This window comes from Crotalus tigris, unplaced genomic scaffold (assembly GCF_016545835.1).
Source record: "Crotalus tigris isolate CLP2741 ecotype Arizona unplaced genomic scaffold, ASM1654583v1 scf7180000017833.3397121, whole genome shotgun sequence".
Taxonomy (NCBI): domain Eukaryota; kingdom Metazoa; phylum Chordata; class Lepidosauria; order Squamata; family Viperidae; genus Crotalus; species Crotalus tigris.
In genome coordinates, this window is record NW_024096661.1 from 1,880,658 (window position 1) to 1,899,311 (window position 18,654).

At 36.6% G+C, this 18,654-nt stretch overlaps 1 protein-coding gene across 1 annotated transcript; it reads left to right on the forward strand.

Moving 5' to 3' along the window:
- The first annotated feature begins 163 nt into the window (after positions 1-163).
- Positions 164-17,680, forward strand: PM20D2 (peptidase M20 domain containing 2). Its single transcript, XM_039343106.1, has 7 exons — positions 164-831; positions 1,120-1,268; positions 4,818-4,960; positions 8,607-8,761; positions 10,016-10,148; positions 12,838-12,945; positions 14,393-17,680. The coding sequence occupies exons 1-7, from the start codon at positions 319-321 to the stop codon at positions 14,596-14,598; spliced, it is 1,407 nt and encodes a 468-aa protein (XP_039199040.1). The 5' UTR covers positions 164-318; the 3' UTR covers positions 14,599-17,680.
- Positions 17,681-18,654: the final 974 nt, after the last annotated feature.

Sequence of the window (18,654 nt, forward strand, 5' to 3'; positions counted from 1 at the left end):
ACGGTGGTGCAATTCTGGCAGAAGTCCAGTTCAGAAATACTTGTACGGTATTAATTTTTTTTTTAAAAAAAAACTACTATTCCCAGCAGGCTCCAGGGAATGAGTTGCGAAATAAACGAAGGGCTATATATATATAAGCTGCCTCTCGGGCAACATGAACTTCAGACCGGCCGGCGAGTTTCGCGGGCTGTAGTTCTTCGTTAGGCGTATTTTTTTATTCAGCATTATTATTATTTTTCCTCTCATCGGAAAGCTGAGAACAGCACCTGTTCCATTCGATTTTCTCCGGTCTTTCCATTCTTTTGTCCGACCATTGCAATGAGACCCAATGAAGCAGTGGAGGCATCGTTCGCCTCGGAGATGCGCTTGGACGAATGGAAGCGGTGGGCGGCTGAGTGCATCGACGAGTCCTCGGAGCGCCTGGGCGAGCTAAGCCGGGAGATCTGGAGCCACCCGGAGCTGGCTTACGAGGAGCACCAGGCTCACGCCGCCCTGACGCGCTTCTTCGGCGACCTGCCCGTCTCCTCCTCTTCGGGCGCCTGGTCGGTGCAGCGCAGCTACAAGCTAGAAACGGCCTTCCGGGCGGACTGGAAGTGGGACGGGGCGTCCTGCTCTCCCGCCGAAGCGAGCCAGGCTCCCCCACAGCCACCGCCGCCTCTGCTTCGGCTGGGCTTCCTGTGCGAATACGACGCCCTGCCCGCCATCGGGCATGCCTGCGGGCACAACCTCATCGCCGAAGTGGGCGCTGCCGCCGCGCTGGGCCTGAAGGGCGCTCTGGAAAGCCTCCGCCAGAGCCCTGCCGGCCTCCCTCGCCAGGCGCCCGCTGTTAAGGTGAGGAGCGAGCTGGCATCTTGGTCCTCTTCGCCGCCCTCCTTGGTTTTAGTGCCTAGGCAGCGCACGGGATTATGAAGTGCTAACTTTAGATTTTGAGCATATCTCCCCACCCTCCTTTTTTTTTTTGTAAATTCTTATTTTTATCGAGAAAGTTATGCATTTTCAAAATATTGTCGGTCTGAGAGGAGCACACCCAGTAAACAGGCTTCCCTGGCTGGGTTCCCTTGGCGCGATTTTTTGTTGTTGTTTTCCAGACCCTGATATCTTGTCATCTTCTCGTTTTAGATCACAGTGCTGGGTACCCCTGCTGAAGAAGATGGAGGAGGCAAAATAGACTTAATTAAAGCTGGGGTTTTTGATAGTCTAGATGTTGTTTTCATGGCTCATCCCTCTCAAGAAGATGCAGCTTATTTACCTGATATTGCAGAACATGAGTGAGTACAAAGGAGTGGGAAAGCTTTGTTGATAGTGTCTGAAAAGGGGTCTGTTGCCCTTTGATCCCCTTCTAGATTTTTTTTTTTGAGATCTATTAGTTCAATCCTTTTTCATCCTTTGTGTCAGTTCATGAGCAACATGCTACAACACATTTATGGAGTTCAGCAGAACTTTATAAGAATTTCTGCTTCATTTTTCTGTTCTGTGCTCAGTATATAATATCCTGAAGAATCTCCTTGGGAAGAAAATAGTAGATGGTGTAGAAAGGGACATTAGAAGCCCATGTATCCATTATTATTGGCTTAGAACACTTGCATTATTAAAATAAATGCATGGATAGGATGGAGGTAATACATTTTTTTGTTTTGACTGACATTTATAGCAACAGCATCTTTTTCTTGAATTATTCTTCCTGCTCCTACTCAAATGGCATTTAATCCTATTCATGGTGGATACTCATGATCCTAGGTAAGCAGCAGTGGTCAGAAAGAACAGTTGCCACTATTTCCAATAACTCACTTGTCTTCAGTGTTGTTATCTTAATATTTGAAGGAGGCAGAATGCCAAACTTTTGACTCCTCCAGAGAGGGAGGAACAATATCTATGATAAGCAAAAGCAGCCATAGCTTACCCAGGGCTCTGTGTTGTTTTGCTAAAACACTGGGGGTAAGCATTTTCAGAAATCGCTTCTATAAAAAATAATTATTTACACGTAGTCCTTGACTTATGACAATTTGTTTAATGGCTGTTCCAAGATATGGTCCTGAAAAAAGTGACAACCAGTCGCCATACTTACAATTGTCAGAGTCCCCATGGTCACATGGGGCCCCTGGTTTAGGCAACAGAGTTTTTATATATCCATCAAGATCATCTTCCTTGCTCTCTACATGTTCCTTATACTTATCAAACATTTTATAGAAAGTTATTTCTCATTTACTTCTCAAAAGAGCCAGCACTGGATTTCTAGTTTAGAACAATTACATTTGTAATACAGAATCCTAGGAAACAAAAGTATATTTTCTAACAAATAATTGTTTAAAGCAGTGGTTCTCAACCTTTCTAATGCCGTGACCCCATAATACAGGTCCCCATGTTGTGGTGACCCCCAAGTGGGTGTGGCCACCAATAAGAGGGAGTAGGACAGCTAGGGAAAAGGGAAAAAAATGGCGGACAGCGTGGTTTGGCGACCCCCGTGAAATGGTCGTTTGACCCCAAATGGGGTCCCGACCCACAGGTTGAGAACCACTGGTTTAAAGTGTTTATACACCACATCTCATTTTAGCTAAACAAAATTATAAAAAAGTACAGATACAACCTACCTTTTACTTCAGCCATAGCACCAGATATTGCCTGCCAGTAGAATTCCTTGTCAAAGGCCCTATTCTGTGTGCTTCTCTTCATCTGAAAAAGCTTGCAGGCCATCTTATCTACAGATTGATAATAGTATAAAAGATGCAGAAGAAAGGAAAAAGCTGAGATGGAGCAGAGAGAAGAAAGCAAGCTCAGATAGTAGTTCTTACCAATGTATTTAATAGAAAAACAAACCTAAACTCTATATGAATATGTTCATATCTTAAATTCTGCATTTCATTTCATGCTTGCTTTAATTAAAATGTGTTTGTAGACATAAATAGACACAAGAATTCAGGGATACTGGAAGGCTGAGTTTACCAACAAATACTTATTCTGTAAATGGAATCTTTGGTTCTTAATAGATTGGCCTGTTTCATTCTTTTTCATGCTAATAAATAAAACTCTGGCTTGACCCAAATAAATCAAGCTCTTAAGTCTCCTTTGCAAGTTGCTTCTTTATTGTATTCAGTACAATGCTAAAAATGTAAGAAACTGATAACACAGCACAAACCTACACAGTTGTTTTGTGCTCTGGAAAAGCATATTCTGATGTATTCGTAAAGTTCGTTTAGGAAATGATTTTGAAAAAAACATTTAAAATTGTGTTTTAGTTTTAATTTTAAAATTACTGTGTGGCACATTTATTGTATGGGTTATATATAGCTTCTAAAACAACGTTATGAAATGTGTGGATCTTTGCTAATCTTAAACATTTCTGCTTTTTGTCTTTTTTTGAGTTTTGATACTCATCATTTTTATGAAGGTGCATTTCACGGGATGGGAATTGATTATGTACCATCAAGCCAATGTCAGGTCTTAACTACTACATTATATACCAGTGGTGGTGAACCTATGGCATGGGTTCCAGAGGCGGCACGCAGAGCCCTCTCTGTGGGCACGCGCGCAGTCGCCCCAGTCCTAGGCCTTCAGCTGGGTTCTATAAAACCTTTTCGCTTTCGGTCTCCGCCGCTGTGTGCAAAAAAAAAAAAAAAAAAGGTTCAATCAGTCAATTTCAGCTTCTCGTGGGGAAAAAAAAGATCTTCCAAAGTTGGAATTGATTGATTGAACTTTTTAGTCCCACTCAGTCTGCCGTTACCACTGCAGCCATGCCCACCCAATTGGCCACACCAGCCAATGGGCCACACCCACCCGGCACTCGACAATGCATAAGTGGGTTTTGGGTTGCAGTTTGGGCACTCAGTCTCTAAAAGGTTCACCATCACTGTTATATACTATATAAAAATTTAAAGACCTATACATAAAATCAGTCCAGATGGGCATCTATCACTCATCATAGAACGCCCAGAATAACTCAGTTGTCAGGAATATCTGGAGCCTGGAACAATTGAGATCAGCCTAATTTCTTAGTGAAGACTATTCTACTATTTTAGAATATTCTGGCCTAGAAATTGGTTCAGATTAATGTACCTTGGTCCTCCATGGAGATCCTCTATGACTCTGAGAAATTTGAATGACTCTGAGAAATTAATCTGTATAACTACACTTCTAGTGCAGGTGTATTGTGTTCTGTAAAACATTTTTTTTCCTTACTAGAAATGATTTCTGGGTTAGCATATAATAGTAAACATTAGTGAGATATGTTCATTTTCCTGTCCTAGGGTCAGCAAATGAGTTAGTCTTATCTGGGTTTGCTCTGCACTGGATACCGGCCAAGAACTATCGAAGGAAACAAACCACATTTGACCAAACAAACCACATTTATTTTGCTTACGTTTTAGATAGGCTCTGGCTTAAACAATAACTCATGGATTAAACAAATCCTGCCTTCATGCGAGCAAAGTTACCATAGAAAAACCAGAGGATGTTTTCATCTTATAGTTCATACCTGTTTAAAATGTTCTTTTTAAATGGTTTTGCTAAATGTTTTAGGTACTAATTCACTAATTTTTTCTAAGCTTAATTTTATGTGCTATATCAGTTCTCTGATATATCTGTTTTAGAGATCTAATTTTTGCAGTGCCAAAGATTAGCTTTAACTATGGAAGCTCTGTATCACCTTCCATTCATAGCCTTGTGTTGATTTGCTGTTTCAGATCTTTGTAGAGCTTCGGAGTAATACCATAGAATGCAGCATGCACTTAATCTCCTTAAAAAAAAATTTCATGAAATGAATCCAAAGGGATTTTTTTTCCTTTAAAATTGTTCAAAAACAAGTGATGACTTTTATTTCCTAGTGTGACTGTGAAATACTATGGAAAAACTTCTCATGCAGCTGCTTACCCTTGGGAAGGACTAAATGCATTAGATGCTGCTGTACTTGCATACAACAATCTGTCCCTTTTAAGACAGCAAATGAAACCGACATGGAGAGTACATGGTGAGACCTTCCTTCACTCTTATGTCCAACAAGTTATATCAGAAACTGATTAAGCAAATGTGCTGTATCTGACATGCTAATGTTACAAAATGAACAGCTGCTTATGTTTATTAGCTTTAATTATTTCAATGTGGTATTAAATGCATAACGGTAAAAACTCTGCTTTTCATATGAAAATATGAAGCAGCTGATCCTATCAAATTAGCTTTTAAATAATCATTAAATTCACATTTTCAGAATATAAAGTTAAATGAGTGTATTTACTTTTAGTTAAATGTAAATAAAATAAAAATGTAGCTTTAATCCTACATTCTGAAGTTAGTTCAATTCAAAAACTAAATATGGCCTTTGACCTAGGAAGAACTTGCATTCATTTTCTAGAAATATAAAGGAAATACATTTATATGCATTTAGAAATAATCATTGTGAAATTGGTAATTTTATTATAAACGCTTAATTTGAGGACATTTCTTGAAAGAGACTCAATTATCTTGCATCCCAAAGATAATTATTGTGGATGTTTTAAAAATGAAGTTATTATGTGCAATATATGGCATACCTAATAGCTGATACCATTTTTAATAATAATAATGAAAAATGGAGTTAAATAGAGTCCATATGGTTTCCTTAAATATGATATATAAAAACCTCTCACAAATCATACAAAAAGCAAAAGATTCTTGGTTAAGAGATAAATAATTTGTTTTTCCCAATATTGTTCCTATGGCATTTTAATCATCATTTATCCATGCCATTTGATCTTGTTTTAATAGAATATTTGGATTTTATTTCCAGTTGTTGGGGTGTTCCTTTCAGAATATTACATAATAAGAGTCTTGACATCTATTTTGACCCAGATAAAACATTTATTTAGTGACTTATTGGTGGAGGCAAATTATCTCCTTTTCCGAATTATTGTTTCTTTTCTGTATGTCGTCCATCCAGTTTCTGCTTTGTGAAGGTTTCATTTCTTACTCTCTTATTAAGTTAGAATGACATAGCTTCTGAAAGTCAGAGATCATTAATTTAAATTTTCTTCAATTTATGTACTGCTCCCTTCAAACAGTAATCTGTACAGTTCACTAATGCTGCAGGAAAGAGTAAGTGATGGTGTGTTTTGTCCCCCAGGTGATCCACCTCCTCAAAATTGCATGGAAGTTGGTGGGGGACTTCGAGGAAATCTGTAAATATTGCTATGAAACTCTCTTTTTCCAGGTGCAAATCTGTGCTGATACTATTTCTTTTTCTTCTGTCCATTTTGGGTCCATGTTAGCTTGATCGTAATAAAGTTATTGTAGGTGAATTGTAGCTGGATAGCCTCCGCCAATTGGAATCTCTTTTTCTTCCAACCTGGTAGATGTGTTGGCCAGGTTAGGTGAGGAGGGTTGCCTTCTGCAGCACATCTGGGGAGGCCCTGATTTGACTCATTGGCCTAACCACCTTTTGGCTTCTTCCTTTGCCTTCTCGGCAGAGCAGGTGATTTGGTCCTGCGGAGCCCGACTAGAGACTGCCAACTTGGTCTCATTTGTGCTGGTGGCAGATGGATCCGGAAGAGGGTGCAGGTGTGAAGGGGAGAAAATGCCATTAGCGATACTCCAGTCAAGAAATTTGGGGTCAGGAAGACTTCCCCTTCCTATTATTATTCCTTCTGTTCTAGAGAAATGCACTCTGCTCATGACCAGAAACACCATGAAATCATTCACCTGGCTTTGAGGGGAATGTTGCTGCAACGCTCTATCCAGCTCCTCAAAAATCTCTCCATAATGGCTGCGGAATTCCAACCCTGGTTCTTCCCGGACACAGAAAGGACTCATGGCTTCTGCAGCCACAGTACCTTAACATTCCTTGACCCTGGTCCTCTACAAATGCTTATATGCCCCAGTGCCCGCTACGACTCGGTCAGTGTGCTCAGTACCCAGCGGGGCAGAAGCCCTCATCCCTGCAAATAAGCAGAGGAGACAGCAGTGGCAGTGGAGGGAGGTGAAGCCACCACCTGTCCCTGATTCCATCTTCACTGCTGCCCTTGCCTCACTTTGCCCAGTTGGAAGGGCGAAGCAATTGTGGCGGCAGCAGTGGTTGTGAGAATGGGAGGCCCCACCTCCTTCCCACCCACCACTCCGCCCACTACCACCACCACCACCTGCCCAGCTGCCTTTCCTTGCTCACTCGCTCACACACCCTCTGGTTCTCCTTCTGCGCACTCACAGTGAGTTGTTCCCGCAACAAATTGTCCACATTGAGTTGTGCAATAACATGGCAGCAATGAGTTGACGAGGGGACTTGGTAGTGGTGAGGAGGCTGGACCCAGCTGCCTGCACTGAGTTCTTCTAGAATATTTATTTGCCTATGAATTACTGTAGTGTTTGATAGGAGAGAAAATAGATTAAACTTGTTGGGGTTAGAATTACAGTGATTTCCCACAGAAAAACATGGGGCACATCTAAGATAAGATAAGATAACCTTTATTGTCATTTTTTTTACTGTGGGCACAACGGCACACATCAAAAATGAAATTTAGTTGCCCACTCTCAAAGTGAAACACATCTGGAGAAAAAAATAGAGAAAATCTTCAAAATATGCAGCCAAAAATCTGTGGATGTAAGAAACAAAGGTGGAATACAAAGTTATACACATATGCAAATCAAAAGTCTCTTTTGTTGAAAGATAAATAATTGTAAACTACATTGTAGATATATCAGGTGTGTCATGTCAGACTTCAGTATTTCTTCCTGATTGGAATATGTTTATTACCATGCATTATGAATTTTGATTTTTAATAATACTTCAATTATTATATATTTCAGTTTCATGACTAAATTGTTTCTATATTAGAATGAGAGTAAATTTGAGATTAAGTCATGCTTTCAAATCAGAACAGGGATGTATAAAGTAATTCCTACTCTTGAAACTGTTTGGCATTAACTGTTTTTTCTTGGGGTATATGTTAGAATTAAGTAAATGAAAACAATTGTATGTATGCGAGCATTTGCATGAACACACACACACACACACACACACATTTCACCATGGTACATACCTAATCATGTCTGGAAAAGAATCGGGTTAGAATCGATGTGTAATATACCATGGATGTCCTTAGCTGAACTTGTAATCAGCAGGTATAATACAAAAATATGTTAGCACTGTTCTTCTTTATAACATAAATATATTGAACAGAAAAAAATAGAAATGTGTATTTGAAAATACACTGATACGGATGCCAAACTAAATATGACATTTTAAATTGTTCAGTTTTAATCCAAAGTTGAGGCCCTAAGAATTAAAATATGAAAGGATGGTTTTATCTTAATTTCTTCCTAATGTACTGTAAATATATTCAGCTTCTGCTTGATATTTCTTATATAGCTCTGCTTGGTATAGGAAGAGACTTTTTTTTCAATTTTAAGAGCAATAAATAATTAACAGAGGAATACAGCAGAAAATTGAAGTTTCTGATTTTGGAATTCAGATGTCCATTGTTGCCAGAGTGTCTTCAGTGTGAGTTCTCATTGATCTACTGGCAAAGCAGAGAGCCTTGGATCAAGTGCTTAAATAACATGACTTTTCTGTTTAGCTATTTTGCAGTAAACCTCAGAAAACCTAGGTGCCAAACTAATTTCGATTACCTGTTTCTTCTTTGTTGTAGGTATAATAAAGAATGGAGGTGTGAAACCTAATATCATCCCTTCTTACACTGAATTAGAATTTTACTTGCGTGCTCCTTCCTTAAGGGAACTCTCTACCTTAAAGGAAAAAGCAGAGAATTGTTTTAAAGCTGCAGCTCTAGCAACTGGTTGTGAAGTAAGACTGCTAGATAACTTTCCTAACCTGATATAAGCTGATTTTTTCAAATAAATTAAAACATGGATTATTTGAGCTGAAAGAATAGCAGTGCAATGTAAAGTTTGCCTTTTGTATAATGGTATTTGTGAATAGTTCAAGTACAGGTCAAAACTAGAATGTAGGGAAGAGATGGCTAAAAGTCTTCTGAAACTACTATAATTAATTGTATCAGTTTTGGCAAAAATCATAAATTATTATCAATTATTTAGCTAGTAGATACTATTTCCATTATTTTACATTCAGATAGTCCTTGACTTAACAACATTTGTTCAGTGATCATTCAAAATTATCACGATACTGAATGATATGATTGACAACCTATACCCAAAGTTGTGGCCACTGTAACGTTTCTATCATCACATGAATAAAATTCAGGTGCTTGGCAATCTTCATGACTGACCACAAGGATGCTGCAGCTGCCTCACCCGCCCATCTTGCCCCCACACCACCCCACTAGGTCCCTAGGGCCTACTTCCAATCTGGCTGGATCTTACACCACTGGATTTCCTCCCCCCATCACACTTTGCTCCACTTAACTTTTTTGAAAATCCCCTTTTCCTAGGAGAAACAGCCAATATGCTTCAAGTCCTTCCTATATAGAACCCTCTTGGTGCTATCCGGGAGAGAATTTTGAAATTGGCTGCAGTTCTCATAATCTGAGAATTGCAACTGTTTCCAAAATGGCATCTGCTTCTATGATAGTACCATGTGGCCTCAATATAGGAAGGCCATGCAGCTGATCGGCTGGTTTTCTTTCTGAAAGGCGAGATCTAAAGATCACCTTTTGGAAAGAAAAGCAACTGATCCGATATATGGCTTTCCTATATAGAGACCATATCATTGCATCTCAGAGTGGATGCCATTTTGGAAGCAGCAGAAGCTACTTTATGCCATTCCAGGGCAGGTGCCATTTTGGAAGGAACCACAATTCTCACAATCCAACAATTTTTATCCCTATAGGATAAAAAGGGTGGATTAACCCTAATCAGTTACAAATAAAGCAATAAGTTCTTATATGTTTACTATAGTATAAGTCCAGTTGTATTAACTATGATTTAATTTCAAGTACCTGTGTAGAAGATTTAAATTTTATTGTTATTTTGAGTATACTAGGGTTGATTTCTGAGTGAAATGTGCCTAGGATTGAATAATGAACTCTTTATTTCCCATGGCCTGATATTTCCACAGAATTTTTTTTTTTTTTTTGTCTAGGTGGAATTACAAGATAGTGAAAATGATTTCTACAATGTGCTTCCTAATAAGACTCTACAAAAAAATTACAAAGAAAATGGCAAGAAGCTTGGCATAGACTTCATTTCTAATGACAACTTAAATGAGTTAACAGGTAAGTATACAAATATACAATTTGTATTGAAGAATTTTTAAACAAGTTTAAAAACAGTACAAATATTAGAAAAGACAAGATAGTGAATAAGAAAGAAAATAGAAAAAGAAATAAAACAGAAGAAGAAAAGAAAACATTATAAATGAGTTCTGAGCTTTTTGACAGCAGTTATAAATGCATTTATATTTTACCCTCTCTAGAGTTACATCATAATTTCCTTCTTTCCATAAACTATCCTCTCTAATATTCAAAGCCTTAAATTCCAAGTTCATTTTTCTTTTTTATTTGAGCAAAATGTCCATAAGGGGTTTCAAGTCATTAGTAAATGTATGTTGATTTTATTCCAATAAACAAGTTAATTTTGCCATCTGTGTCACTTTCACTAACGATTCTTCAAGAATATAACTTCTTTAGGCATGGCACCTTGGTCAAATAGAAATACTATGAATACATAACTGAACAGAAGCAGATGTAAATCTCTATAGGGTACACAAAATTAATATCTTTTGCAGATTTGGATTCTGCTTACTATATATGTGCAGCTGTTTTCATATTCAAAATCTTTAAAAAGAGAACATGATAAGTACAAAAGTTTTGGCACCTATTCACTTGATTTTATACTTTATTATTATTATTTTTTTAAAGCTCAAAAAGGAGATTGACTATCTAACCTCTCAGATGATTATTGTTGTTCTATTTTCAGCAACTATAAGTCCCTCAGCAGCTGTCTGAGCATTTGAAAATGAAGATAGTTTACTTCAACGAAGCGGAGAAGGCTTTTTTTAAAAAAATGAGACAAAAACCCTATAAACACTTTCAGCTAGCAACTTAAGAAATAAAGTTAAGATATGAAAGTTACATGGAACTTTGAAGTCTGAAATACAAAAATAATCTTTGCTTCTCTCAAACTAGTCAGATCTGCCAAAAAAAATCCACAGATCACAGCAAACTTTGGTGCAAAGTTTGGTTAGCACTGAAATAGTTGTCTCAGATTCATTTAGTACAAGGGCAATTCGGAAATAAACCTCCGTTTGGTTATCCATGACAGACACTCGCAGATACAGAACTTTTATTATACACATTAGAAAACTACAACATTACATTACTTATCAACATAATCACCATTCAAATGGAGGCACTTGTCATAATGTCTTACAAGGTTTGAAATTTCTTAGTAGTTGCTCAGTGCCAGATCTGGGCTATTGGAGGGGGTGATCAAAAACATCCCAACAGAACTGCTTCAAAAGTTCTTGGGTGCATCTAGTGATGTGCAGGTGAGCATTATCGTGAACCAACACCACACTGGAAGTGGTGCCATAAAAAATCCCGCCAAATGTGAAGATACCAAAGGAGTAATAGTAGTGAAATTCTTGGAGTGTAGTTCGACCATCAATTCAGAAGTCTACTGTGAAACGTTATGAAAATTCAGACAAGCCATTCATAACAAGCGTCGGTGCATGCTGACTTCCAGTATGGTGTTTGTTCACAATAACGCTGCCCGCACACCGCTAGATGCACCCAAGAACTTTTGAAGTAGTTCCGTTGGGATGTTTTTGATCACTCCCCCATAGTCCAGATTTGGCACCAAGCGACTACTACTAAGGAATTTCAAACCTTGTAAGACGTTATGACAAGTGCCTCAATTTGGATGGCGATTATGTCGAAAAATAATGTTGTAGTTTTCTAATATGTATAATAAACGTTCTGTATCTGCGAGTGTCTGTCATTGATAACCAGACAGGTTTATTTCTGAATTGCCCTCGTATATTGTTCATACAATAATTATCTGCATGGGAGAGTTATCAAAAGAAACTATTCTTCTGACCTCATCACATTTGTCATCTCCTAAATTATGCCAAAGCAAATCTCAATAAGTCTGAAACATTTTGGCATCCGTTAAACATGGGTGTGGCTTTATTATACTTGTAGGATGTATGAAAGCCAGTGACCTAGAAAATACTGTGCAGTTGAGAATGGGTTTAATGAAATATGTATATTTCTTAAAAGCTAATATCCCACAGTCAGCAAAGAAGCCAAAAAGATGTTGCATATTTTAGAAATACTGAAACATACATCCAGAATTATCAAGACATTTTTACAAGAAACAGTCCCAAGACATCAGTATTATCAAAAATCTGTGGGGACCTTTGGAACATGCAATGCATAAATGAGATCTGACTTAAGGATATTCCTAAGCTAGAAAAATTCTATAAAGAAGAATGGAAAAAAATCAAAAGCAAGAATAGATAGAAAGCAAAAATAGCAGGCTATCCAAAACATTTGGAAGCTGTTTTCTTCTTTCAAAGGAGGTGTCACCTAATGTTGATTGACAGGATGACCAAACTTCTGTACCTAAATTCAGTTTGTTTATGCTGAATGGTAGGCTGGCCATACATTCAGTAATGAGGGGTTAGAAGTGTCGATTTTTAACAAGGGTTCTTGTTTCTTCATTGTTTCAATTTCCCAAGTTCTTAAAATGGAGGGATAAAACCTTAGAAATCCTATCATTTGATGTATTAAAAATGCATCTTGGTACTTAGTGTGTGGAAGAGGATCTATACAGGAGCTGAATATTTTTATTTGCTGTACCCTTTAATAATATTTTTATTTGCTAAACCATACAATAATATTTTATCTTGTAGACTGTTTGGTATATTCCAAAACCTAAACATGTTTTGGCTCTCTTTAGGTTCTACTGACTTTGGAAATGTTAGCTATGTGGTCCCTGGAATTCACTCCTATTTTTACATTGGTTCTGATGCATTAAACCATACTGAGCAGTATACAAAAGCTGCAGGTTAGTAGTTAAAAGTGTGTATATCTTTCACAATAAAAAAACTTTGAAAACAGTGTGGCAAAATGCACATGGAATCAAATTTGCATGATTACATTATTCTGTCATGACAGCCAGTGCCTTTTGAGAGTGGTAGAACAAGACTGATGGTAAGTACCAGAGGCGTGCAGTATTTAGATCCAAAGACAAGGATGCACATCTCTACCAAGAAAACAAGAAAAAATATCTTCTTTGGTCTAGTAAGCTACCCAGATATGTTCTCTATTGGGTAAAAAGCATGGCCTCTTTACCAACTTCTTCAGTCATTCTCTCCAATGAGGCCAGTATTTCAGGATGTAAACGGAAGGGATAGAAATGGGTGCCTAATTTTGGTGCTAAGTTCATGTGTTCAGATTATACTTGCATTTCCTTTCTACCCATTACTGAGAGTTATATTCTGTGCATAAGAAGGATTAATTTTCTTCTCAGATCTGATGGCTTTACAGCAGCTGGCTCTAAACTGGACATAAAATGAGTATGTGGAATTGGTAACTCCCACGCCCATTATCTTCGTTTCATCTTGTTTTCTAAGTTGAGGAGGAAAGGCAGAACCTGAGAAAGGCAGCTTTTCCAACTAAACTGTTAAAGTAGATGCATCCATTTTTCCCAAATCTGCTGGCCATTCAGGCAAACCAGAGCATCCTGTGAGCAGAGTTCTTCTCTCACAGGTACTGGATGCAACTCAATGCAAATGTATAAATACATTTTTAGTTGAATAATGTGGATTTTACATTGGTAGATAACTCTGCATCTGTAAGAGAAGACTGTTCTTTAGCCTCTGTTTGCAGTGGAATTGAGATTGCAATCTTTTAAAAAGGAAATTGTTTTAAACATCCCTTCAGATGTTTAAATATCAAATATCTACAGACCCCTCACATCTTGGACATAAACTATTTCAACGTCTTCTCTCAAGACGACACTATAGGGCATTACACACCAGAACAACTAAACATAAGGACAGTTTTTCCCCCATGCCATCACTCTGCTTAACAACTAATTCCTAAAACACTGTCAAAGTACTTAGTAAAGCTGCATTAGTATAATAGCCATCTTTCCTATTTCCTATCATCTTATATCTATAACTTGTATCTTACAATTTATATTGTTTTTTAGTATCCTAGATTTATATTGTTTGCTTAGCTAGAATTCTATGACCACCACTAAGTGTTGCATCTTATGATTTATGATAAAGTGTTGTATTTTATGATTTACGATGAATGTATTTTCATGTTGTTTATGATTGTGATTATCGCTATTACTTATATGTACACTGAGAGCTTATGCACCAGAGACAAATTTCAACCACACTTGGCCAATAAAGAATAAAGAATTCTATTCAGATTTGAAAAGACCCTATATAACTCTTGTACTGAAATGAAATCTCTACCTTTTATGGATTTGATTGTCCTAGGATCAGAAGAAGCTCAGTTCTACGCCTTGAGAGCAGCTAAAGCTTTAGCTATGACTGCCTTGGATGTTATTTTCAAGCCAGATGTCTTGGAAAAAGTTAGAGAAGATTTCAGACTAACGAAACTGAAAGAAGAAAGTCATTTGAATGTTCCTGGAAATGCAAAAGGACCAGATAATGGTATTGGAGGAGAATGTGCATCACATTGAAGTAATATAGCATATTACAACGTTAAAAAAACTATGGAAGGTCCAGGACTGAGCTAATTCTAGGGAATATTTTTAATAATTGGAAAGATATTGAAACCATGTATTTTTTCCCAATAGTATTTTTGTCTAAAATTATGTCATTTGTCTTAATTTCAGACAAAACTACATGATGCAATTCTGATTGAACGTAAGATGAATCTTAGACTTTTGAACTGTTGCAAGTGCTAGTATGATTTTTTTTAAGGTTATTTCTGTACCCATTGTTCTAATATCAGAGGGAGCCATGCTTAGTATATATGGAGAGCTAGTTTGGTGTAGTGGTTAAGGTGCTGGCCTAGAAAGCAAGAGGTTGTGAGTTCTAGTCCCACCTTAAGCACGAAAATCGGCTGGGTGACTTTGGGCCAGTCACTCACTCTCAGCCCAACTCACCTCACAAAGTTGTTGTGGGGAAAATAAGAGGAAGAAGCAGTACATGGTATATTCTGTGCCTTGCCTTCTAAAAAAATTAAGTCAAGATAAAAAAATCTAACGAATAAAAATAAACAAAATCATCAGGAAAGTTAATATATTTTATTAAGTTACATGTAATTGAATTATGATTTTTGCAAAGGGGATACCAAAGGTTAGGCATTGTTTGAAGGATGTGCCTGGGTTTTCAATATTAGAAATAACTAAATAAACATAAATGGAGCTTAGTTTTCAAAATGCAACATTTTTCATTATCTCTCAACTTTCCTGGAAGGCTAGTTTTAATCACTTGATATTTCATGCCTGAAATGCATTCCTATACTCTTGTTCTGCACAATTTTTGAATCAAGCATCTCTCTTAGTCGAATGTATACTACCGGTATTTATTCAAATAATAGGATTGTTCAATGCTTCAGATTCAATTCTATAATGCTGTTTTAAAGTGGATAGTAATGTGAAAGTAGCCTCAAAGGTCAGCTGTATGGACCCAGGAAATGATCTTACTATTTTAAAGAGTTGTGTACAGGTGATACATTCGCATATTTGCATGTTCAAAAAGTGCCTTTTTGGAATCATATGCAAAGAACTACACAGTGTAGTGCAGAAGTAACCAGGCATAGCAATTAAACTGAAATCCAGGGAAAAAATATTATGAAAGTATCTAATTAAACGAGAATGGGTGATTCTCTATTATAGATAAAGGCACAGTATAAAGTAGTATTTTTGGGTTTTTGTTTACCTTGCTTTAGAAAATATTTTAAAAAAACACACACGCACGTTTCCTCTATTGCATTTGCTTAATTGTCCATGTAAGCACTAGAAGAATTGTATTTTGAAAATTAATTATTTCAAAATTTATGTTATGGATGCAGTACAAAGTAAATTAGTAGACCGCATAATTGATTATGACTCTGTTCCTTTGTGTGGAAAATAGCACTTCCTTCTTCATGCAAAGAAACAGAGTTTGGGATTACTCCAGTTTAAAGATCTAGGTTTTTTTCCCCTATTTTAAGAATACTTTGAGCCCTTTCAGAATCATTTTATATGGTTATCAAATAGTTCCTCTCCTTCAGAGGATCATAATCAGTCCTCTGAAATATGTTGCCTGAGAGCAAAGTGATAATCTGAAATACAGTAGCAGCCATCTTGAAATATTAATTCACCAAGTAGCTAATACTATGGATTTGGCCTCTAAAGTATTTGGAATAATGCTACATTTTTGTATTGTTGGTGACAAGCAAATAAACAGGTGAGAAGTGAATAGCCAAGAGTAAAGAAAATGTTGGCATTTCTTCTTGCAAGGGGGATATCCTATGAAAGAGTACTACAAATGATTAAAACTTGTTTTAAAAGCATGTTTTCTAAATTAACATTTATTGTAAAAGAGCACTTATTATAAAATTCTGTTTTTTAAAAAAAGTATCAAGCATTGATTCTTTATTCTAAGGGATAGTTTTTTCGGAATGTAAAGTAATACAAAATCTTGCCCTTATTGGCAAAATTTTCAGATAGTTGATTAGTATTTTTCTTCCATGTTACAAATTGGTTAATTCTTCCCATATTATATCAACACTATCTAGAGCTGTTCAGAGTGTTCTAGAATCTAGAATACTATATTGCCAAACTGCTCCATTAATTAGATTACAAGCATCAGTTGGAAAGTGGTCATGTGGTCATTTGTTTGTTTTATATTGATACTGTCAGTCAGCCTTTGTATTTGGTATTCTGTAATATTTATAATAAGAACCAGTAGTGTTAAAGCATCAGGCTAAAAACTGGGAGTTTTACCTCCACCTTGGGTATAAAGCCAGCTGGGTGACCTTAATCCAGTCACTTTTTCTTAGCCCTAGGAAAGATGAAATGGCAAACCATTTCTAAACAACCTTGTCAGGAAAACTGTAGGAATTTGTCCAGTCACCAAAAATCAGATATTGAATGGAAGGAAGAAAAACTACAATAGTATCAGTTCAAGCCTTACAATGCAATTCTGTGAATACCTACTCAGAAGGAAATCTTATTCATAGATTTTATATCTATCTAAATATCTATCTAAATATTTATATAGATATATAGTATACATACATACTTTCACACTGCACCTACGTATCTAAGCAATTTTCTCCATAATAAATATCAAGTGCTTACTATATTTACTTTTCAACTGATCCAGTATATTTCTTTTTAACATCTTTGCAACTTACAATAAATGTATTACACTCTTTTGAATTAATATTCTAAATATTCAACAACTGTAATTTATATGGATTTCTGATTGAAGCAATATGCCTACTTTCCTAGATGTACATATTCATATGCAATTGAGGAAGAGACAGTTGCTAAAAAACAAACTATTTGAGAGTTTTGCATGTTGAACTGTAAATTGCATGTTAGAAGATTTTACACCTAAATAATAATAATGTAATGTTTGTTGCCAGACCAGATTATGGTATTATTTAAAATGAGCTGCCTTTTTTTAATTTTTCTGCTATGCTTGACATGCTGGAATTTCTTTTTATCTTCTACAGCTGTTCTTGGAAGAGAAACCATAAATTATTTGTACAACTGTGACATTGTGATACTGTGTATAAATGTATTAAAGTTACACTTCATATTGCTTTGTCCAAGTTGGTCAGTTCTGCCATGCACAAAAAATAATGTTATCGTGTTATATCTAGCATTTGATTTGATTGAACCACCATTTGAAATAACTTTGTCTTTTCAGGAAAAAAAGTAACTCTGGAGAGATTTTTCTCTTGTGTCACAGAATCCAGTTGTGACAATACTATAGGGAATTACCAGACTGGCTAGACCAGGTTTTCCAAAGTTCTTGTCAAGGCTTCCCCTCTCAACCACAGCATTTTGTTGAATTCCAGAAGGTTTTCTTCAAAGAAGCTAGCCATATTAACTAAGTTGGGAACATTCCCATGCTTGTGTGGGATGTTAGTTGTAGTTTGGCAATGTCTGGCAGAGCACAAATATTACTTTAAATTGGGTTTCTGAAAAACACTGTCTTAGGTAGAATGTAATGCAATAATTGTTTATTAAGAAGGAGCTAGGCTGTAAAGTCAATGGGTTTCATTACTCTCAGAATTCCAAATGGAGTGGAGGGAAAGGGAAACCATAATAACAACTCAGTATTCATTTCTTAATATTATTTTCCTAAATGGATTTCTTAGCCTGGTCTCTTAAGGATGAGACTTGACATTCAGAATGGAAGAGAAGTAGTATTGCACACTAGGAACATCTTGGACTATTGATAGGACAGTTACTGAGAACTTAACAATATTTTATCTTGTTCTTGTGCTACGCTGTTCAACTTGTATCTAAATTGCAGGCTTGCTCAGTTTTTTACTTGACATAGTTATTTAATAACTTTTTAAGTTAATTCACATTAATTAATACACACAAAAGTGCTTGAAAGTTGACTTTGTTATACCCAGAAACATTCCACTGTTAAAAATTAACTTGTCATCTGAAAAGAATTAGACGTGAGAGAATGCTCTGTAAATGCTACCCCAGTATTCATATTTTCTTGAGCAGTAAAGTTAATTGGTTGCATTATGTTTACTTTTGCACCTCATAATTATC